The sequence below is a fragment of the Suillus discolor genome (genome assembly GCF_016758755.1).
Source record: "Suillus discolor strain FC423 chromosome Unknown F5147scaffold_8, whole genome shotgun sequence".
Classification (NCBI taxonomy): Eukaryota; Fungi; Basidiomycota; class Agaricomycetes; order Boletales; family Suillaceae; genus Suillus; species Suillus discolor.
The window spans coordinates 317,776-338,401 of NW_024541255.1; the positions used below are offsets into that span (position 1 = coordinate 317,776).

At 48.8% G+C, this 20,626-nt stretch overlaps 8 protein-coding genes across 8 annotated transcripts; 4 read left to right on the forward strand and 4 right to left on the reverse strand.

Annotated features, from left to right (window-relative positions):
• Positions 1–81: 81 nt before the first annotated feature.
• Positions 82–2,839, reverse strand: F5147DRAFT_676439 (SRP54-type protein; the record flags this gene model as incomplete). The annotated part of the gene is made up of 13 exons (XM_041436029.1): positions 82–275; positions 330–395; positions 444–629; positions 680–703; positions 758–819; positions 874–1,025; positions 1,080–1,335; positions 1,385–1,872; positions 1,922–2,081; positions 2,132–2,207; positions 2,260–2,511; positions 2,568–2,755; positions 2,806–2,839. The coding sequence occupies 13 exons, from the start codon at positions 2,834–2,836 to the stop codon at positions 213–215; spliced, it is 2,004 nt and encodes a 667-aa protein (XP_041296869.1). The 3' UTR covers positions 82–212.
• Positions 2,840–4,177: 1,338 nt separating this feature from the next.
• F5147DRAFT_411676 (uncharacterized protein) lies at positions 4,178–5,706 on the reverse strand. The gene is made up of 2 exons (XM_041429668.1): positions 5,551–5,706; positions 4,178–5,496 (listed from the first exon to the last, which is right to left on the reverse strand). The coding sequence occupies exon 2, from the start codon at positions 5,430–5,432 to the stop codon at positions 4,314–4,316; it is 1,119 nt and encodes a 372-aa protein (XP_041296870.1). The 5' UTR covers positions 5,433–5,496; positions 5,551–5,706; the 3' UTR covers positions 4,178–4,313.
• An 86-nt stretch (positions 5,707–5,792) lies between these two features.
• Positions 5,793–7,226, forward strand: F5147DRAFT_411697 (beta-lactamase-like protein). The gene is made up of 6 exons (XM_041429669.1): positions 5,793–6,217; positions 6,278–6,303; positions 6,355–6,447; positions 6,501–6,610; positions 6,664–6,934; positions 6,982–7,226. Exons 1-6 carry the CDS (start codon positions 5,927–5,929, stop codon positions 7,055–7,057), a joined length of 867 nt encoding a protein of 288 aa, XP_041296871.1. The 5' UTR covers positions 5,793–5,926; the 3' UTR covers positions 7,058–7,226.
• On the reverse strand, positions 7,136–8,138 carry F5147DRAFT_411617 (SFT2-domain-containing protein). The gene is made up of 7 exons (XM_041429667.1): positions 7,911–8,138; positions 7,791–7,864; positions 7,681–7,736; positions 7,607–7,627; positions 7,468–7,557; positions 7,406–7,418; positions 7,136–7,350 (listed from the first exon to the last, which is right to left on the reverse strand). The coding sequence occupies exons 1-7, from the start codon at positions 8,042–8,044 to the stop codon at positions 7,253–7,255; spliced, it is 486 nt and encodes a 161-aa protein (XP_041296872.1). The 5' UTR covers positions 8,045–8,138; the 3' UTR covers positions 7,136–7,252.
• A 224-nt stretch (positions 8,139–8,362) lies between these two features.
• Positions 8,363–13,357, forward strand: F5147DRAFT_758606 (uncharacterized protein). Its single transcript, XM_041440408.1, has 10 exons — positions 8,363–8,775; positions 8,926–9,720; positions 9,769–10,119; positions 10,168–10,378; positions 10,427–11,507; positions 11,567–11,805; positions 11,863–12,117; positions 12,167–12,688; positions 12,743–12,838; positions 12,892–13,357. The coding sequence occupies exons 1-10, from the start codon at positions 8,435–8,437 to the stop codon at positions 13,075–13,077; spliced, it is 4,077 nt and encodes a 1,358-aa protein (XP_041296873.1). The 5' UTR covers positions 8,363–8,434; the 3' UTR covers positions 13,078–13,357.
• Positions 13,358–13,437: 80 nt separating this feature from the next.
• F5147DRAFT_676451 (general substrate transporter) lies at positions 13,438–15,635 on the forward strand. Its single transcript, XM_041436030.1, has 6 exons — positions 13,438–13,871; positions 13,941–14,662; positions 14,729–15,034; positions 15,090–15,116; positions 15,164–15,232; positions 15,286–15,635. Exons 1-6 carry the CDS (start codon positions 13,793–13,795, stop codon positions 15,508–15,510), a joined length of 1,428 nt encoding a protein of 475 aa, XP_041296874.1. The 5' UTR covers positions 13,438–13,792; the 3' UTR covers positions 15,511–15,635.
• A 937-nt stretch (positions 15,636–16,572) lies between these two features.
• Positions 16,573–18,563, forward strand: F5147DRAFT_629902 (MFS general substrate transporter; the record flags this gene model as incomplete). The annotated part of the gene is made up of 10 exons (XM_041432763.1): positions 16,573–16,822; positions 16,876–16,895; positions 16,943–17,050; positions 17,100–17,185; positions 17,234–17,246; positions 17,297–17,518; positions 17,567–17,944; positions 17,990–18,106; positions 18,160–18,300; positions 18,365–18,563. Exons 1-10 carry the CDS (start codon positions 16,661–16,663, stop codon positions 18,561–18,563), a joined length of 1,446 nt encoding a protein of 481 aa, XP_041296875.1. The 5' UTR covers positions 16,573–16,660.
• Positions 18,564–19,722: 1,159 nt separating this feature from the next.
• Positions 19,723–20,619, reverse strand: F5147DRAFT_649565 (uncharacterized protein; the record flags this gene model as incomplete). Its single annotated transcript, XM_041433350.1, has 4 exons — positions 19,723–19,850; positions 19,908–19,998; positions 20,047–20,247; positions 20,302–20,619. The coding sequence occupies 4 exons, from the start codon at positions 20,617–20,619 to the stop codon at positions 19,723–19,725; spliced, it is 738 nt and encodes a 245-aa protein (XP_041296876.1).
• Positions 20,620–20,626: the final 7 nt, after the last annotated feature.

The following is a 20,626-nucleotide window of genomic DNA, read 5'->3' on the forward strand; positions in this document are numbered from 1 at the left end:
GAAGGTATATTGCATAGGGGTTGTTGGGCAGCGTCGGTGACCGTTACATAGTATAGTACCTACGTGGTCTCTCAACCTCATGCGTGAAGGAAAAGGATTCAAAGTTCCGACTCATCACATAGCCAGTGTATGTTCGGCAGCCGTAAAATTTTTCAACACTGGTATTGATCCAATATAGAGAGCAAGTAGATAGCAAAATTACATCAAAAATATCAATCGCTTAGTATCGCCTGTACAACGTTCGCAACTCTCAGCTGCCGGAGGTCTGTATATGTCTGTTGAAGCAGTCAGAATGGGGCTATTTGTTAGTGGTAGAGATAAAAACAAACCTGGCCGCATCCGACAAAAATGATTGGCTGGCCTGTCACATATGTCATCGAGAGCGCTGCACCAACCTATGCGGGAGTGTTAGATATCATCGCTGCGGCAAGCAAACCACGCACCTTGTCATCCACTGTGTCCCATTTGGTCACTAGCATGCCATCGATGCCACGCCCCTTGCCCGAGCCGGATGCAGACGAAAAGTCACGAAGAGCGCGGTCGAACTTAGTAAGCTGGTCGACGGCCTCATTGCCAACGAGGGCCTCGCCGACAAAGATTATTTTGTCTGGGTTATTTGCGGAGACAAGCTGTGGAGTTCATTAGCGGAGTTCCAAGAAGTTTCCACGGCGTATCATACTTTGGCAAGTGCACGCATGAGAGGCTAGCCGGAAATGATCCATCAGGATTGTGACAATGATAGTACCGGGTTGCATACCTCGTTGTCTTGCATACGCCCAGCTGTGTCGATTAAGACCACATCAAAGTCATTATCTTTGGCTGGGTACGGATTCGTGAGTTAAAGATGCACTTCGAAATATGGAAATTCCTTACCATATGCGATGGCTTCTTTAGCGATGCCCGCAGCATCCTTCCCGTACCCTTTCTCATAAAGTTCAACACGGCCTTTGCTATTCGTTGCGCCGTTGACGCCAAGCATAGAAAGATTGCGCACATGTACGCGAAGCTGTTCGACCGCGCCGCTCCTACACGATTGTTCAGAATAAGTGCAACTAGTATTACTGACCAGGCTCTCTTACCGGAAAGTGTCACAGGCTGCAATGAGCACTCGCATGCCATTCTGGATGAGCCAGAAACAGACTTTTGACAAGTTTGTGCTCTTTCCTACGCCGTTCACGCCCACAAAGGTAATGCTATAAGGCATCCTTTGTTGAGCGGAAGGTAGGGGAGAAGAAAGTTTAGTCCTGATTGACAATAATAGGTCTGTTGAGGTCTTGGGCGTTAGAATACGTGTGAGCGAAGATGACAGTGCCGTCCGAACAGCATTGCTGGTGGCTGAATCTACGTCAGAATACAAGAGTTAAGGATGCGAAACACGACATACTTTGGAATCCTCCCACTTTCTTCCCCACAAGACTCTCTCCGACACCTTCGCAGACCTTGTCTGCAATTTCCATGGCGACATTTTTCTTCATAAGGTGTTGTTTCATTCCCTCCAATACAGGCTTCAAATCCTGTTCGGTTAAAACTTTGGAGCCTGTCAAACGCGAGAACAAAGAACTCAGAGCACCCAATGAGCCTGTTGGCTGCTTTGCAGCCTCGTTCTTCAAAGCACGAGTGATAGCGCCATTCGCCTCGTCATCCTTTCCACCAAAGTCCCAATCTTTTACTTCATAAAAGCCATCCCTTGTCCTAGTTCCGAGAGAAGCCTTGTCTACAAGGGCTTGCAGGTCGTGCGATAAATGACCACTTGCGCCGGAGTCAGGCTTGTCGATGCTAAAGTCCAAAGAGGCCATTTCTGTTTCTGACGGGGCCGATTCACCCCATTTCCGCTGCGCCTTCCCTTTCGCCCTTTTGCTCGTTGACTCGGAGCTGTATGACATAAAACATTGGTTTGAATTACAATGATTTGCACACTTACTCTGAAGTTGGCATGCTGTCCCGGCCACTTTCTGAGTCCACTCTCGTCGCACCTCGTCCTCCCCTCCGGCCACCCCGGCCACGCAGTCTATTCTTGAGTGCTTGTACATTCCGAGCTATCTGTTGCTCATCCTGCACTGCAATCGACGATTCGGAGGGGACTGAAGGCCGTTCATGTATATATCCGCAATGTATTAAATAGAAGACTCACCCGTACTGAGGTCATCGGAAGGAGGACTGGAGTCGGGCAGAGCTGGAGCCACTTGTCTATAGCGAGACTTCCGTTCCTGCAAGCTTAGTGTGAGCAAGTACGACGTATGTGCGAGAACAAGCACGCACCTGGGCAGCTTTGTCTTCAAATCCCTTCAAGAGCTTTTCGAAGACACCATCCCAGCCTTCAAATGCTTTTGCAAAGTTCCACGCCTTGGGAGAGTCGCGCGCAGCAGTTGACACGAGTTTCCCGCTTTTTATTGCGTGCAGCGAAGCGACGAAAGTAGCCAGGAATGGCTCGAATAGTTTTATAAACAGTGCTTTGAGAGCAGCTAGGAGATCATCCACATAAGTTAGTTGAAGAATGCGGTGATATGCAACCTGCATTTCTGAATGTCAGTCGAGAGTTACTCCGGCAGCATGGACAGCGGACGTACCACAAAAATTAGCTCCAGATCATTAAAGAATGTCCACTTCACTGCGTATCCGTCCTTCTCGTATTTCTCCTCGGCTGTCCGCCCTTCGATCAAGGCTTCACGTATGAGAGAATTTACGGGAGACGAAGGAGAAGAAGCCAAGTAAGATGCCTCTGGGGTAAAGGAGCGTGACCATAATACAATACCTCCTGGAACTGATAGTGAGGTTCATCTGCTTCAAAACGATTATTAGACCGACCTTTGTGCGAGATTGAGCAATGGTCCAGCATGGTCGAAAGCAATGCTTACTTACTACGGACACCGCATCATAACTTCAATTGATTACATAAGCGAGGTTTGGTCTTGGCGTGGGAAATGGACTTTGCCACTATATGTACATCGACAAGGAAGTTTTGAAGCCTCGCCCCAACCTCGCCCAGCTCACTGCTCAGCGCTCAATAGTAGCCAAGTGGCCGCGACAACAGCCTGGAATATTCTGATGGGCCAATTAAAACGGCGGATAAGATGCAACTTGAAGCTAGTTTGTTTTTCGGCTTATAACTAGCTTGCCTTTCTATCATGCCCATGCGAAATTCACCTGGTGCTTAGTATTTTTATTATTGACGTTCTCATGGATCGCAGTACCTGCAGACAATGTGGATGTTTTGGGCTATCTCTGCGATCCGGTGTGTGCATTTGCCGTGGACTTCATTTTTTGATCCAGCCTGATCACTGAAGGCCCTGCGTCACGTCCTGGTCAGTGTACATCCCATCCTGCGCACCGCTAGTTTCCAAGGTCAGCATTCATTGTCCGAGGACACTATGCAAATGCTAACCAAATACCGTTAAGTCCACTCCTTTTCCTGATCTACGAGCTTGTTTTGCATGTGCTCATTCCAACATCTACTGGCAGGACTCCATATCATCAAGTCCAGCCATAAATAATAGTGCAAGGTACAGTACGTCGATAGGGATGCCACCTCCGCAGGCACCGTTGCCGTGATACGGTGGCGCCACGGGCTGATGTCATGCATGATGTATCATCCTCAAGCCCATTCTTGGCTTTCGCTATGCACCACAGTGCCATGCTAGAGCGTGGAACTGGCAGCTATGGGCTTTTCTTTGCATAATTGGATAGGACAACCGTGCTATAACCCATTTTAGGAACTGGTCACAGCAAGTTACTGAAGCAGCCCCTTTTGCCGTTGATTGAATCGAGGCAGAAGATGGATTCGCCCGATTTTACCAACATCGCTATCACATGGTCATAAGTCGTGGAAATCATAATGCATCTACCAACTGTTGACTATGACCATACGATGGGAGATGAGGAGTCACGTGATACAAACCTAGCGGAATAGAAAGAGTTCACTCCATGAACATCGCTATTGTATGGCCATAAGGTGGTATAGGGTACACTGGATCTGACGCCGCTTTACTATGACCATACGATAGGAGATGAAGGGGCAAATATGCTTCGAGCACTTAGCTTCCTGCGTATCTCCTGGAGGCGATGTTGCTATTCAGTGAATAAAGAAGCTTCCGTAAAGCTTGAATAATTGTTCATAAGCATATCCCCTATGGGTGTATGCCGGACTTTGGCGACACGGAGGGAGAACAACGCACTTAAGCTCGCCGCATAACTTCAGAGTCTAGAAGGTTGATTACCAGTACATAAACCCTCGTGGATGAATACCATGTACCAATATCAAAAATCCGACTCCGAAATAAAAGTTCAGTAAACATATATGAAAAATAATAATAACGTTAAACCTTCCTCCTAATCCCAATGTCCACACTAGGTCGTACAGGTCTCAACGGGGGTAAAGGCTGTGTATCCGCACCGTTACGAACGAAATCTGGCAGTGGGCGCGTCAACGGGACAACGGAGAGCTCCCACAGATCAGCATATGCGTTCTGCAAGGTCTCCACTGCGCGAGAAGGCTCCATGGGGTACGTGTTTTGCATCAAGGGCGCGTAGTTAGTGTCGGTAGGAAGGGGGGATATAGATCTGTAGTCTTTCCGAGTATCAAACTTTCCTGTGTCACGGGACCAGAACTCTTGTGAGCTGCCAATACTGGATACCCTGTGCGCCGTGTTGCCCATCATCATGGATTCATCCGAACCCTGCTGACCTGAGCGTCGAAGAGGCTGCAACGATTTTTCTAAACTGAAACGCGTAGATTGCTCATCTGATCCTCCTATCCCCATCCCATCTAGGAGTTTCATATTCGACATGGCAGGACTCGTGTAATACGAGTCTTGTCGTAGTGGTAGAGGGACGTCATTGCGTGCCCATGAAGGAACGATTTCTACACCGGAATCTAGGCGGAGGACGGGCATCTCTCCGCGTTTAATGGTGTCTGCGAATTCGGAGGAGGGCGCGACATGTTTTCTGCGTCGACGGTGGAGGATGAGTCCGAGGACGAGCAATACTAGGACAACGACTCCACCGATAACGCCGCCTGCTATGGCGCCGGTATTGACATTTGTGGAGGAAGTTGCTAACGAGCTGGTCGTATTTCCCGATGATGTTGATGCTGCCCCAGCTGTTGAAGATGATGATGATGTATTTTGTTCAGCGGAAGATTGGGGTGATGTCGGTGGGGTCACCACGGCTGTGGGGGTTGCAGAAGTTGGTATTATAGGAGAGGTCCCGGAGATGTCGATTGTAGAAGAAGTTGTGGTTATAGAAGGGGCCCCATTGGTGTCGGGTGTAGAAGAGTCTGAAGAGGTCCCACCGGCGTCAGATGCAGAAGAGGACCCAGCGGTGTCGGGTGTAGAAGAGGACCCGGTGTTGGTGGGTGATGGAGAAGAGGTGGGAGTACTAGTGCTGGCAGTTGGAAGGAAAGCACCCCCTGACTTGCTTTGGCTTGGTCTAACCATCTTTCACTGCAGAGTCGACGTCGAGAAGTTAATAGCGCGCGAGTTGTTATGCACGGATACACTGCTGAAACCCAACCTATATTAAACACCCGTTCAAAGACACCAAGCGAACACTCACAATCAACAAAGACCGGCACAAATACAAGTACTGCCCTGCATCCAAAGTCAAGATGTTCAGTACGAACCCCAGTAGGCTGGTGGGAGGAAGAAACGAATAGCACCAGGGCAATCAAAAAAAAAGAAGCAAGAGACAAAAAAGAAGAAAAAAAAGCGCTCAAGGGGGGAGTAAAAACAACCCGCTTTGACATGTGAGAGTGGCCCAACTCATCACATCAGACGTTTATCTGAGGCTGTACCAGATTCAGATGCGAGGTGGCCGGCACGCGTGATCAGCTTCGCCTCTGTTACAAACGCTCCAGTACCCAAGGCTAAGAATAATCAAGGTCAACCCGTTGGAGCTCCGCATCAGCATCAGTTTTGCGGTGAGCTGACACATGCTTTCCATCGCTTTCCGTAGCTGTAGTACTATATGTACTAGTAGCCGGACACCTATCGGTATCCGGACTTTTGCGTCTACCGTCAAAGCGTTCAAGATGAGAGTTGTACCTGTTCTCGTCAGCGCAGATAATTATGCATATCTCCTCATCGACGAGCCAACCAGGAAGGCGGCGGTGGTGGATGTATTAGACGTAGAAAAAGTACAGGCTGTAGCGGATAAAGAAGGCGTGAGCATCGTCGCTGGCATCACTACACATCACCATCAAGATCATAGTGGTGGAAACAAGGCATGTTTATTCCCGACATCACTGATGTGCTGGCCACTAACGGTTTAAATGTTATACTAGACACTGGTGCGTAACGTGCCCAATATGTACGATTGATGGTTTACCCTCGTTCCACGTAAGGTTTCTACGTATCCTAGTATCCCCGTTTATGGAGGTTTTGATGTGCCTGCTAAAACACACCTCGTCGAGGATGGTGGCGAGTTCACTATCGGTGATAATATACATGTTCGGTGGGCTCATTAAACTTCGCCTCTTTCCTTTCATAGCTAAATGTCGACGACAGGTGCTTGGCAACCCCATGCCATACCAAGGATTCTATTTGCTTCCATGCAACGGACACATCCATCAAGTCTCAGTCCGGCGGTGTGTTCACTGGTGATACTCTTTTCTTAGGTATGTATGCGCTAGTAGTCCCGTAACTCGTCACGTTCTTGACACCGCCCCAGGCGGGTGCGGTCGTTTCTTCGAAGGGACGGCAGAGCAAATGCACGCCTCTCTTTCCAAACTAGCAACGCTCCCAGACGACACGGTCGTATACAACGGTCACGAATATACAGCTGGCAATGTTGCGTTCGCGAAGACTATTGAGCCCGAGAACCCGGCCATCGATCGGCTTTTCAAGCTTGCACAAGAGAACAAGGTTACCACTGGTCTGTCGACGATCGGTGATGAGAAGGAGTGGAATGTGTTTATGCGTTTGGATAAAGTTGCGATAATGTATGCAGTGTTTGTTGGTCATAGCCATGATGCTGATTTTTGTACAGGAAGGCTACTGGTGCAGAGGAACCTGGTGCAGTTATGAACAAGTTGCGTGAGTTGAAGAACAACTTTAGGGGGTGAGGAAGCACGTTTCTGTAGTTTGAGTCGACTGAGGAATAGGGTTAGAGCAAGGCTTTAGTGCGGGTAGTAAGAACAGCAAAGTGTTTATTGATCGTCTGGTAGGGAACAAACTCAACAGATGTATTGATATAACATTGCAAAGCAGTGCGAGTCCATGAGGCATTATTAATGATGGTCTCGTAAACATACACATAATTAACTCATTCCGACGAGTTTGAGCACCGCTGATCGGGCGTATGGAATGTATGATAGGTTATACCAGGTGTAGGCGAGGTATTCGATGACGACAAAAACTGATGGGATCAAAACGTTACGTGGGTCGGCAAGTTCCAGAGTTCTAGGGCTTACTGATGCATAGTACCTGGAGATAAGGGTTAGCGTAGTCTAGGTACAGGAAAGGGAGGACGAACCTCGTTCCCAAGTACGAAGGCACCGACGAAGACGAGGCCCACTGAGCCGAGGAATACGATTGTGGCAATAATTCGTACGGGTTTAAACATCTATGGGGAAAGTATTTGAGTTGTGCTAGGTAGAAGACATGAAACATACAAGCTTAAATTGGGAGGCAAACTAGGAGACGTCAGTATCAATGATAGCAAAGAGGGGGGGGGGGGAGGACTGACTCCAATGACGAAACCAGTGCCCACGAGGGACACCATGATACCAATAGTGTACAAAACTTTTGAAATAGGTTGTCATAGTGGTGCTTGGATGAAGAATGAGTGAAACGGACCTGCAAAACTACCGAGCTGACCCAAGAAAAGCAATATGCTGCCTAGTAAACTAAGGGCGAACCCTATGATGAGACTGGGAAAGGTTCAGTTACGGATAAGTGGAAAATTAGAGCACGCACCAGCCAACAAACCCGTATAATCTTTGTGTACGAGTTAAGCCGAGGAATTTGAAAGCAGAGTCGCCCTCGAAAAACTGAGTCTCGGGAATCATGCCACCCGCGGATTCGAGGTTGAACCATCCTTTGGAGGGCATTTTGGATTAGGATGATGTTGAGGTTGAAGCGCTAAGGGTTCAGAGGTGTTTGAGGCCCGCGCAGCTTTCCCACGGTTAGGGAACTGGTAGTAAAGTCACTCAGATCTGATACATGTCCTCCTGTAGACGAGGCTTCATATTCACCAATTTTCATTCAGATTGCTCCTCGTGTAGTAGATATTCACCAAATATAACATCACCCATTGGACCATCAGATGAAGTGTATTTTTATTGGTACTGCAGGGAATGATACGAGAGGAGGCTATACCTTATTACTTACGGAGTTGCTCAGTTGGTGTTTATTTGGATAACACGCCTCGTGTGTTCAACGAGGCCGACTGAGTTCAGTTTTTTTGTTCAACGAACGATTCTCTTCTAGCTGGGTTGATAATGGAACAGTCCAATCTTCATGACAAGCTTTTCTCAAGAGGAAGCGCAACTCCTCCTCCTCCTCCTTCAACTTATCTTGATTCGTTGTTTCAATCTGCCGCATCTCACGGAAATTCAGCCCCTGCTACTCCAAGCATGGATGATACTTCAGTTCCAGCTGTCTCTACATCTCCAGCTGATAGGCAGAGCGCTCTCCTTTCCTTGTTATATCCTGCCGCAACTTCAATACCTGCTATCAGGCCACTTCAACAGTCTCCTCCTGCTTCTTCTATAAGATCAGGTCAATCACCCTCAAATAACAGTGAAACTCAAGGAAAGATCCTCCTAGAACAGCTCATGGGGTCAGTCAACTTTCATTCTTGCCTCACTTCATACACGAGGCTCTTTTAAAAAATCCTTTTATTCCATTTCTTTTCATTCCGCCTCCCATTTCTTTCTACCATGACCTCTTGGGATTTCCTTGATACATTTTATGCTGATCTTTATGATAGTACCGCCTCCCGCTCAAATTTTTCAGAGCCTGCTCCACAACCAATGTCGACTTTACCCCCTGCCGCTAGTCCCCAGTTTCAGTCCTCCATGGGACAGTCGTCCATAGTCCAGTCTTCCATCGGAGACACCTACCATCTTAATGAGGGCTCTTACATCCAACAAGAGCAGCCAAGGGATACACAACCCCCCATCGCCCAGCCTCAACAGCCCCAGCAGCTCACCCCCTCTCCCCGCAAGTCCATGTTTGAATTTGTTTCTCCTTTCGATGCTCTTGACTCCACCTCAACCGTAAAGAAGAAACCTGTTATCGCAGGTCCTGCAAGTGCATCCAGCACAAACGAGGACTCCTGGACATCCGCTTCCCTAGGCTCTCTCAATGACCCAAAGCGCAAGTCTGTCGAGAACCTAATGGACCAGTTGACTAGGTCCCAGCAGTCCTACCCCCCTGCACAGCCTCCATCCCCTGCCTATGACCCTTATAGCACTACAGACGAGTATTCCCAGGTTGAATCACAGCCGACCCCTCAGCAGCAACCCCTCCAACCTCGTACCATGCCCCCGCCCCCTCCTCTTCCTCCCAAACCTGGCCGTGTGTCGCCCCCTAGGGGCTCTCCTCCGAAGCCTGCTCCACAGCAGTCGCGTCCACAGCCACGCCCTGTCGAGTCACCTCTCGGTCAGGCTCCCACTCCACCTGCGAGGCGAGACAAGGATGGATCACCCGGTCCTCGCAACACCTGGAAGAACGAATCCAGAGCCAAAGGTACTGCTAAAGGAAAGCCACAGACGAGTCCGAGGCAAGCTTTTCATATTTTCAAAATGTGCCTTCACTCATTCCTTTTTAGCTCGCAACCTCAAACTATCGTATTCGATGTATCACAGCCGCTGGACGATGTGCAGGCTCCTAGGGATGCCGTCAAATCTACTGCAATTGCTCTGGTCAAGCAGGACTCTGTATTCTTACCTGGTACGACCATTGGCGCTACTCATTGGATTGCGTATGCCATGACAAAGGGTCGTGTTCGTGTTATCTCGCGGTCGAGTGGTGATCGCACTCTGCTTCAGCTGCCGACAGTCTTTGCACCTTCCACCTCGGTCATTGACATGGCTGTGTATGGTAACAGGCTCGCAGGTGTCACTTCCGATGGCGGGTTTGTCGTGTGGGAACTGCCTGAGGTTATCACTGATGATGTACCGTGAGTGTCTCGGTGCTCAACATATTCCTGGTCTAATAATATTTGCAGCGGGCGACTCTTGTTGTGCATCGTCCCCAGTGCTGACGCTGACCCTCTTCACTCCGTAAAGTGGCATCCCAAGCAACCCGACACTCTGGCAGTGGCTTCGGAGACCAAAATGTATTTACTTGATCTAGCAGACGCTGCGCGTACTTTTAGAGGAGAGCCTTTGCCACAAGTTGAATTGAACCGTATTTCTCAAGTATTTTCCGTGCCATCGGTCAGTCCATCGCTTCATTTTTTGGTGTGTTCTTATCCTTCGTAACAGCGCTTGGTCGCGTTTGATTTTGATGTTCCTCATTTTGCACTGGCTACTATTTCCGAGGACTCCACTCTTACTCTGTGGAACGTCCATGACAAGATGCCTTTCTGGACGCACCGCGTTCGCGGCGACGACGTCCCCTCATCTCTGACATTCATCGACGACGGCATCGTCATCGGGAGGAAGAACGGCACAGTGTTCCAGCTCCTCTCTGTCATCACCAAGAACGTCCTCTCCACATTCAAATTCGTCAACGGAAACAAAGAAGACCCCGACATGTTCGGACACGTCAACTACGACTCCCGAATCCAGACGCTCTGGGTTGCCAACAACCGGCGCGACAGTCTCATCTCCCTGCGCATCGGGTTCGATGTCAGCGCTTCGCCTTCGGGCGAACTCGTCCGTGGCGGGTTCTTCGAGCAAGTCGTCGAGTTCTCCGGGCCGAAACCGACTATCCACTTTGTGATACTCTCAGCAGACGCAGACCCCACAGGTGACGAAGCGCACGCTGCATGCGTCGCTGCTAAGCTCCCCCCGGGAGACCTCGCGCTCGTCGCGTTCTCTGTGCATTCTACCGGTGTTGATCAGGTGCTGATCAGGAAAGAGTGGTATGATACGGCTGTGTTAAACGCGCCTGGAAAGTTCCCACCTTATATGCCTGCGGCCCCCGCGGAAGTAAAGGGTACAGGGCGTCAGATGCCTCCTGCGCCTGTGAACATCGGTGGGCCTGGGCCTGCTTCCGTGCCAGCCATGCAGTCCTCTGGGTCCGGGTCTGGAAGCATTCTCCCACCTCGTACACTTCGAACCCCTCCTTCTGAAGAACTTGAGGGTGATATCGCGCGCGACGAAGTCCGTACACATGAAGGCAAGGGAAAGAACATCCGAGGGAAGAATGTGGCGTTTAGGGATCGCGAAGCTGCGAATCTGAACTTGAAAGAGACTGAGAAATTAACGAGCTTCAAGGGCGATGCGGGCGCTAGTGTTGACAATGGGGTTGCACTAGTCGTCACCAAGGAGATCAAAAAGAGCGAGGAGAGCTTGCATACGCGTATTGGACGGTTAATTGGGAAGGAGATGGATAAACAACGTAAGTGGCTGATGTACCTTTTGCGGTGTTTTGACGTTGATCCTGGTTTTGGTTCCCAGACCAACGGATGGAAGAAGCGCGCGTTCAAGAGCAGGCTGAGGATTTCAATCGACAGGAGAAGATTCTGAAGCTAATATCGACGGAGCTTACAAGAAACACGACGAGGGTTGTTGAGATGGCCGTTAAAGCTGAAGTCCAGAACTCGGTTTTACCTGCGCTGGAGCATATCACGAGGACGGAAGTTCGGGCTGCTCTTAATGAGCATGTTGGGAGAGGGTTGACAGAATTTATCCAGAATGTACGTTGTGCTGTTCTCCGTTTTTGATCTGACTCAACTTTTGTTGGATGTGTGCAGAGCCTTCCGAATGAGATCGAGAAACTGCTTTTACGCCCTGATATCTCGAGCCATTTCGCTAGTATCCTCTCGACGAATTTGAACCCTCTGATCGAGCGGTACATCAAGGACGCCGTCACAAAGAACATCATCCCTACGTACTCTCAGCAGACTTCGGCTATGCACCAAGATATCCTTCGAGAGATGAGGGCGGAGATTTTGAATGTAAAGAAGGATTCTATGTCATGGCAGACTGAAGCTGCACGGAGCCAGGAGGTGAGCGGTCTTTCTCTCAAGATTGAGATCGTTCTAATGAATTGGGTAGTCCTTAATCAGGGATCTCGAGCATTCTGTCAGGATGCTGTCCGACCAAGTCAAGTTCTTGTCGTTGAATTCAGCTGCTAATCATCGGATAACAACTGGCAGTTCTCCTGTTCCTAGCGTCTCAAACATGAGTTCTATGAGTCAAGGCATGCACCGCTCCCAGAACCTCCCTCCTGCAACGACGCAGGCTCCAGTATACGGCTCTCAGTCTCTCGGTTCATTCTCCCAACAACCACAGCCATCGCAGATGCACACACACGCTACGTGGTACCCTTCAACGATTGCTGCGCCTCAAGCGTCTCACCCCATCGCGCCTCCCCAACCCCCTCCCCCACCACCGTTGTCCCAGCGGTCTCCTCCCGTTCAACATGATGCTTGGGAAGATACCTATATGGCGGTTCTGGGTACGCAGGATCCGAAGCAGCTGAGGGAGCTCCTTGCGAGATCGAGCCCGGAGGTTGTGATGCCTATGGACAGGAAGGGGCCGTTGTCTATGGCTGTTATTTTGTCAATTTTGCATCGGGTGCGTATCCCTTGAAAATTCTTTGCTGATTGGTTTTGATTTTATTATTATTAGCTGGCTACTATAATTGCGGAGACGCCTCCTGTGGATGAAGCTTTCAAGTCTTCTTTGTGGTGGATGCAACGCACTGCTACTGTTTTGAACATTAATGTATGTCTCCGTGCATTGTGTGGCTGAGGTACTGACGTTTTTGTGGACTTCAGGAACCTCTGATCGCACCATACGTCGCGCGAGTAGTCCCGAATGTGAAGGCTACGCTGAATACTACCAAGCAGCGATTGACGATTCTCCCTGGTGGACCTCAAACAATGGATGCGGCGCGGACTATTTCTGAGATTCTGGATATTCTGGGTCGGAAGGGCGTGCCTGCACCGCAGGGGGGTCTTTGATGGTTGATTTCTGTCTCTGAGGGTTGTCCTGAGGACTGCTCTATTCGTATGCAAATAAAAACATGAAAACATACTCCAACGCGATGCACACCACCATTCCTTTTATTCCGTTTTTTTTCCCTAGCGATGATGAATGTTACGAATGCTGTTAGGCTCATGAGTTTTTCTTGCGCATGTTTTTTTTGGTACTGACTGTTTGACTGCTCTTCATGATACTATCATACATACTTTGTGTTTCGTTTGTTGTAGTGCAGATTTGAATCACATGTCATGATAATTCTGTTGAGCTTATGTGAGCCAAATATGAAATTCAAAATCCAAACGTAATTAGTCACTCGAACCTAATTTTCGATGCGGCTACTCGTAACTAGTGCCAATTCGTTCCTTGCTCCGAAAAGCCGTGCACATGTCTGGCCAAGGGAATATTTGCCTATCGATCACGCGGCGCCGTGTTGTATTCGTCTCAGCTATGTATGGGCGTCCCATGACATGTCGTGCGCCGCCGTATATTAAGTTTATTCATCTCGGTCATGGCCATGACCAAAAGTAACGCGTCTTATGATCACGATGCGTTTCCCCCTTAGTAGAAGATAGGCCGTCGGAGTCTTCTGCCTGCAGCTCGGTTACGTCTGATTGTACGTACGGGCGCCGCTCTGCTACTGACTATGGTAGACAGCTGCAGGCTTGCGCTGTCAGTAAGACCCCCATCTTAGCAATGGTATCTGCAACTACTAGAATATACTTGATTGCCCTTCATACATCCTTGGCCGGGATGCTGTGGGGGTTGGATACCGGTATGCAGTTTTATTTCGGACCTGGGTTGACGGGCATCTCTAATCAATCATGATGGTCATCTCTTCCAGGTTCAATTGGTCCTATTACCCAGATGGAACAGTTCTCCAGCTCTATCGGCCATCTCTCCTCAGGCATCCTCGGGATTTATGTCGCGTGTATTCTTCTCTCTGCTTCCTTGTCTTCGCTATGTAGCGGTTATATAGCTGACTTGCTATCTCGCAAGTATGGGATCCTAACAGGAGGTATCATAGTCCTCCTAGGAACGATCATCTCCGCCTCTGCGAAAACTTTCCCTGTTCTCGTATGCGCACGGCTGATAACGGGAATCGGACAGGGTCAGAGTATCTCCGTCGTTACCATTTACCTCTGCGAGATTTCTCCAGGAGAGATCAGAGGAACGGTTGCGGCGGTGCTACAGTTGCTTATCACTGTCGGGATCGCTTTGGGGTATTTTGTTGCGTATGCGTCTTCGAGAATTGGGGGTGAGTTGGCTTGGAGGACACCGTTTATTTTGGAAGCGAGTATGGCTGCGGTTTTCGTCTCCGGGATGGCTTTCATGCCGTATTCTCCGCGGTGGCTTATCCAGAGGGGGAGGATAGATGAAGCTCGTGCGGTTCTTCAGACGCTCCGTGCTAGCAGCGAGTTTGTAGAAGACGAGCTGCGTCTTATTAAAGGCAGTCTCGAGGAGCAGAGCCAGGAAGATGCTTCTTATCGTGAGATATTCCAAAAGCGTTATATCAGACGGAGCATTCTCGGTGTGTTTCTGATGTCTTCCCAAATGTTATGTGGGGTATGTGTTGTCCTGTACGACCGACGATGAGGCCTGAGGAGTCTCGATTGACACCCTTGTCTGTAGATCGATGCGGTCCTTTATTACGCTCCGATCCTGTTCACTCAAGCTGGTTTTACATCAACTCGGGCAGCATTCCTTGCGTCTGGTGTTTCTGGAATAATCAATTTGATATTTACGATACCTGCTCAACTGTGGGTCGACAAGTGGGGACGAAGATTTCCTCTGATCGGTGGCGGTGTTTCTATTGCTACTTGCTTCATGGCCATCGGTACCTTGTATGCGATCTATGGCGGAAAAACCGATGGACAGGTGTACTTGAGTGGCAGAGGGCCGCAATGGGCCGTCATCATACTCATATACATGTTTGTGGTATGTATCGCGCATGTCAAACCACACATAAAGTACTAAATGAGCTGTACACCAGGCGAGTTTCTCATGCTCATGGGCTGTGGTAGGTTGATTCAGAGTCATTCACCACGCGCGAGTTAACTCCTCCAGATTATTAAAATATACGCATGCGAGATAATACCCACACGGCTTCGCGCAAAAGCATGTGCTGTCCAGCAGGTAGGTTACGTACTCTTCTCGCTTGCCCGCACATGATATCTGACGTCTATCAGCTCAGTAATTGGCTCGTCAATTTCACTGTTGCGCTTACTACGCCGCTTTTTCTACGGGCTTCTCCAAGCGGTCCATATTTCCTCTTTGGATCAGCAGCGCTGTTCACCGCAGCCGTCTGCCATTTCTTGATGCCGGAGACTAAAGGGAAGAGCTTGGAAGAGATCGAGGACTTGTTTGAGAAGACACCTCAGGTGGTGGGTCACTCTGTATCGATAATAACGTGATTGTCTCTGGTTTGTGAATTGCGTTACGCATCTTCGTTCTGTATTCCATATCATTCTGGTAACGCTCAGTATGCCACATACATGTTCTATCAATGACAGCGCAACAGTGATAGAGTGCCAGCGGCTCCCCGACTTCGATATTAATGTCAGTTTTTGTCAATCGCGAACGGTCAGGCACCTGTAACAAAAATGTTACCGCGAGAAGAGATTCATTCAGGTCTAGGTTGTTGACACATCACACTTGATGTTATACAGGGTGCTGGGACGAAGGAGCGATGCGTTGCATAACATAGACAGGTCATGGTAAATACGGATGATGCAAATGCGACGCTATCAGGAAGCTACCAACTCGGAATGGGCTGCATAGGAACGGGAGATACTAGAGTTCACGGCATATTTGGATCCAGACAGTCGTGAAACTGAAGTAGTCAAGACTGTCGTCGCCCAACCGTTACGCCAAAAGGCAGTGATGCTTCAGTATCTCGGATGCCAAGAATGTTGAGCGAGGACTCAGGCCTCAGGAGAGTGTAAGCGCAATATTTGTCACGACGTGACCGTACCAGGAAACTGTACTTCGTGGCGGTGCACCATGATGGTGCAGAATTATGTCAAAGTACTGTGACAGCAGCCGTACTCTTCGAAAGTCTTCCAAGCTGTATGTACATGACTACATTTTTAGGGTGTGTTTATATCCATGAAATATTTATAGACTTACAGTCTACCATGCACATTCTAGATTGTATGTCCTCTGACCCTAGCCCGCCGTCTGCTGGCTTTTCGCTGCAACGTTATTGACATCCCTCTCCCGAGTCCATCCTCCAGCGTAAACAATTAGCCAAACCAAATTACCAGTCATGGACAATTGACGGTGCTACCAGTGTTATGAATTAATAACCCTGGCAGATGTGACCTAGCATGGGGCTACAATACCTAGGACCGGTGGATTCACTGATTTCAGAGGGCTGGTGAGGAAGTTACATACCATCACATGACAATTTATTTTCGTAGCTAACATCACATATTACGACGTCAACAACGTAATGTAATACCCCAAAGCCTAAAGGACTCAGATCGGTTCCCTGATGATTGACGTGTCGCGAAGTAGATAATTTGCAAGCCTGGTGTTGCGTTTACCTCCCTCCTCCTGACAATGCCCGTTCTCAATGATACACAAACGGGTGGCGCTATCGGTGTGGTCGACGACTTGCCCACTGGCGTACCCTGTCATAGCCGTGATGACCTCGAAAGGAGATTGGTGAGGAAACTTGATTTACGTATGTCCGTGATATTGGTTTTGTATACCATGAACATGGTGAGTCTGAGGTTTTTGTAAAACTCTACTCGAATACTTGCCGTGCATCTTAGATCGACAGATCAAATGTTAGGTACGTTGAATATCGTCGAACTTGTATTGATCTCATGACATCCACAGCAATGCTCGGCTACAAGGTTTTGAAAAAGACCTGCACCTGCGGGGCCAACAATACGCCACGGTCTTGTCCATCCTATATGTTGGATTCCTTATCATGCAAGTGCCAGGGCGAGTTTTCTCCTTCATCGAGGGACAGGTGAACGTGAATTTGATTTAGGAACATGTTTCTGCACTGGCTGGAGAGACCTGCTATCTTCATTCCGTCTTGTATGATAGTATGGGGCGGAATATCAGTGTTAATTGGTTTGTCGACGCTGATCGTTTACGAATATCGCTGCTAATTCTGCATAGGGACCACAACGAAGTACAAATTCTAGTCTCGCATCATTTTAATCTCTGATAGCCAGACCCAAGCTATACCGGAGTTTTGGTCGCACGGTTCTTTCTCGGCTTTGTCGAAGCCCCCTTCCTCCCTGGCGTCCTATTTCTTATATCTGGATGGTACAAACGGGACGAGCTCGCCATGAGAACGGCTCTTCTTTTTTCTGGATTTTTATTCAGCTCTGCATTCGGATCGCTTTTTGCATCTGGTATACTTCATGGCATGCAGGGCAAACTTGGTCAAGCTGCATGGAGGTAAGCAACGATAGCCTCTGTCACTCCTTGGAACTGAATGATCTGTAGATGGTTATTTTACATTGAAGGCGGCGTCACTATCTTAATCGCGATTTGCGCGATATTCATACTCCCTAATTTCCCGCACAATACTAGGTGGCTCACCCCAGAGGAAAGATCACTTGCCATTTCTCGCCTTCTGGAAGATGGCTATGGTAAGGCTGACGAAAGTGGGAAACAGACGACCATACAAGGACTGTGGGATGCTGTATTTGACTGGAAGGTGTGGTGGTTTTCAGTTGCGTTCATGTTCCAGTACATAGCGCATTCTTTTATGGGTTACTTCCCGACGCTATGCGCAACACTGGGATATGACACGACTACAACGTTGCTACTCTGCGCTCCTCCGTGGGCGTTCGCGACTATAGTGGCATTTGCTCTTACATGGTCCGTCAACCATTTTTATCGGAAATCACATCTCATGGGGATCAGGTACTCTGACAAGAAGCAGAGGCGTTACAAATACTTTGCTGCCTCAAATGCACTCGGTACCCTTGCATTCACCATATCGATCTTTACGATGAACAAAGCTGCGCGCTATATTTCGTTGTAATTAAGCCCCTACTCATGAAGCGTTACTTGTTGTACTAAGAGACACACAGGTTCCTGATGGCTCAGCTCATCGCTGGATATCTGGTGCTCTGGGGGTGGGTCAACAACACTTTCGCCAGAGAACCTGCGAAGCGAGCCGTTGCTATTGCTTTGATTAACACAATAGGGCAGATAGGCAATATTGTTGGACCGTCTGTAACATTGTCATCGATTCCTCGCTCTTGCTGATTATCCACAACTGCACTTTTCTAATAGGTACGCATGGCCGTCCAAATGGGGCCCAACATATCGTTATTCCTATGCCGTCAGCATCGCAGCAATTGGGGTTTCCACCACCATGTTTGGTGGGATGCATCTTTATTTGAAGCATCTGAATGAGCAGATTGAGAGGAACGAGAATGTGAAAGGTATTAAAGAGCTTCGGGGCCCAGTCGGTTTTAGATATTTGGTGTAGTTGAGGACAGATCGTTTCTGACCGCGCGTTTTTTGCTCTTTGTCCGCTGAAGCGCGAGGGGGCCTATCTTAGACATTATTTTTTGAAATGTAAAAGTCATTGGATCTAGAAGCTGGAAAAGCGGATATGGTCATGCTCAAGCGTTCATGGTGTGCGTTCTAGTGGGTTTCACTTCCCTGGCCCGGATGGATCATTCATCTGGGAACATAAAGGGGCTAAACAGTTCCTATGAAAAGTACCACAGTAAGGGTCGGAAACCACGCACCTCATCGGCTGCAGGGGTAAACAAGATCTCGCGATTACCCGACGATTAACAGCAGGTTGTGGCAAATGTGGCAGGGATGGTATAGAACACGAAGTCGCGGAGAACGTCGATCGACTATGCATGTTGATCTCTCGTGGATCTTCCCAACGCACCATCCAATACACGGGAAGTTCCAATATGCATATTCGTTTGGGGGAGCTTGCGGCCAGTGGCAGCGTTCGACCTCGGGCAAATCCTGTCCTTCCATGTTTGGTTAATGTTAATTAATATTAATCTTGGCCATCGGTGGCAGGCTGGCAGGGGCACTGGTGCTGGCGTCTACAAAACAGCCTCAAGGACTTGGCCTGGGGGATCCCTTGCTAAGCCTACCGTGGCCTTGCCGTAGCCTGCCCACAGATGTTGCACAGATGAGCGTCTTAAAGACTCGGCGAGACAAGATCCCCGAGGTGGCATCATGACATGAATAAGGATATATTCGTAAAGCGATAAGGAGAGCTGTACCGAAGGAAATCCCACAAGTCACATGAGTAACATCCGAGCAGAGTGACCGTGCACCAGGTCAAACAAACCCTCGTGCGAGTCACCGACTTGCATGACATTATTATGGTCTGTATTTTGAAATTTCCGATATAACTTGAAAGGCTGCTCATTTAAGTCTGGATTCATAACGTGGGCCCGCATACTGAAACTAAGCCGATGGCAAAAGACGATCCGTTGCGAGTCTACTAGCTAATATATCGTACTAGCCGTGTCACCCAAACCTTGATCTACACCAGACCAAGTCATCATGCACCTTCAATGCATGCAGAACGCATTCCACCCGAGCCGTCGGCGGGTTTCTGCGGCGTCCCTACAAAACGAATTGAGACAGGTCGAAACAAGGGTTTTATTCGCTTACGGCTCGCGCACAAAACTGAAAACGTGGAGCGTAAGCATTCCATTGATAACGAAGGCCGAACAACCTGTGGCTGTTATGACTTGGACAGGGACATTTCCAGAGCAGAAGCAAGCGATAAAGAGAGCTGCACCAAAAGAATTTCATGCATCATCGACAGGAACACTTCTGCTAACTCACTTACACACAAACAAACAGCACGCGGCGACTGCCAGACAAATTGAGGGGTATGCCAACCACAACAACAGGCAGATAATTTGGCATCGTGACATGTCCTGCAGCAAGCGTCAAACCATGCAACACCCCAAATAAGCAGAGCTCACTCTGAGGTGTTCTATGTCTTTATGAACAGTGCTAGTTTCATAGATGACCACGACCGCAGCTCCCGATATTACACTGAGCAATGCAGCACTGAATGCAATCATGGCGAAGACGTAGGAGGCTGCAGTGTCAAAAACCATCAAGCTAGTTACAGGAGAACTCGTCGTCAGGATCAAAGCAGTAGTTGCGAGTACCAGCCCAGCCTAAATTCCAATTGTTTAATGTTAGTGATAACGACCAGATCGTATCAAACACACGGTGACGTTTGAGTTCTGGAAACGATTGACCATCACTGAGACATGCTCCTTCCATTCTTCGTTATTTGTGTGCCTCCAGTGTTCGAGGGACGTTCGAGAGACTGCAACAACGCACAGGATTCTGAACGCTGAATTCAGAATGGGATGAGTGGGAAGCGGAAAGTTTTTCAGGACTTGAGAGGCTGAGCTACTAGAAGTATCATTAGACATCGTTTCATCGATGGTGGAGCTCATAACGTGAGTGTTCAAGTTGTGAGGTTGAGACGTTATTGAATGGACCGTCCGTACAGCCTGAGGACGACCCTTATACTTGCACATGTTCGTG

Bases quoted from the DNA above. Each gene is read 5' to 3' on its own strand.
- F5147DRAFT_411676 (XM_041429668.1), bottom strand. From the start codon at position 5,432: ATGGTTAGACCAAGCCAAAGCAAGTCAGGGGGTGCTTTCCTTCCAACT.
- F5147DRAFT_676451 (XM_041436030.1), top strand. From the start codon at position 13,793: ATGGTATCTGCAACTACTAGAATATACTTGATTGCCCTTCATACATCC. The intron at 15,117-15,163 runs GTAGGTTGATTC...TAACTCCTCCAG, and splicing joins TCTCATGCTCATGGGCTGTG to ATTATTAAAATATACGCATG. The intron at 15,233-15,285 runs GTAGGTTACGTA...GACGTCTATCAG, and splicing joins AAGCATGTGCTGTCCAGCAG to CTCAGTAATTGGCTCGTCAA.
- F5147DRAFT_411697 (XM_041429669.1), top strand. From the start codon at position 5,927: ATGCTTTCCATCGCTTTCCGTAGCTGTAGTACTATATGTACTAGTAGC. The intron at 6,611-6,663 runs GTATGTATGCGC...ACACCGCCCCAG, and splicing joins TGGTGATACTCTTTTCTTAG to GCGGGTGCGGTCGTTTCTTC. The intron at 6,935-6,981 runs GTATGCAGTGTT...ATTTTTGTACAG, and splicing joins TTGGATAAAGTTGCGATAAT to GAAGGCTACTGGTGCAGAGG.
- F5147DRAFT_758606 (XM_041440408.1), top strand. From the start codon at position 8,435: ATGGAACAGTCCAATCTTCATGACAAGCTTTTCTCAAGAGGAAGCGCA. The intron at 10,120-10,167 runs GTGAGTGTCTCG...TAATATTTGCAG, and splicing joins GTTATCACTGATGATGTACC to CGGGCGACTCTTGTTGTGCA. The intron at 12,118-12,166 runs GTGAGCGGTCTT...TGAATTGGGTAG, and splicing joins AAGCTGCACGGAGCCAGGAG to TCCTTAATCAGGGATCTCGA.
- F5147DRAFT_411617 (XM_041429667.1), bottom strand. From the start codon at position 8,044: ATGCCCTCCAAAGGATGGTTCAACCTCGAATCCGCGGGTGGCATGATT. The intron at 7,865-7,910 runs GTGCGTGCTCTA...AACCTTTCCCAG, and splicing joins TTATACGGGTTTGTTGGCTG to TCTCATCATAGGGTTCGCCC. The intron at 7,628-7,680 runs GTCAGTCCTCCC...GACGTCTCCTAG, and splicing joins GCACTGGTTTCGTCATTGGA to TTTGCCTCCCAATTTAAGCT.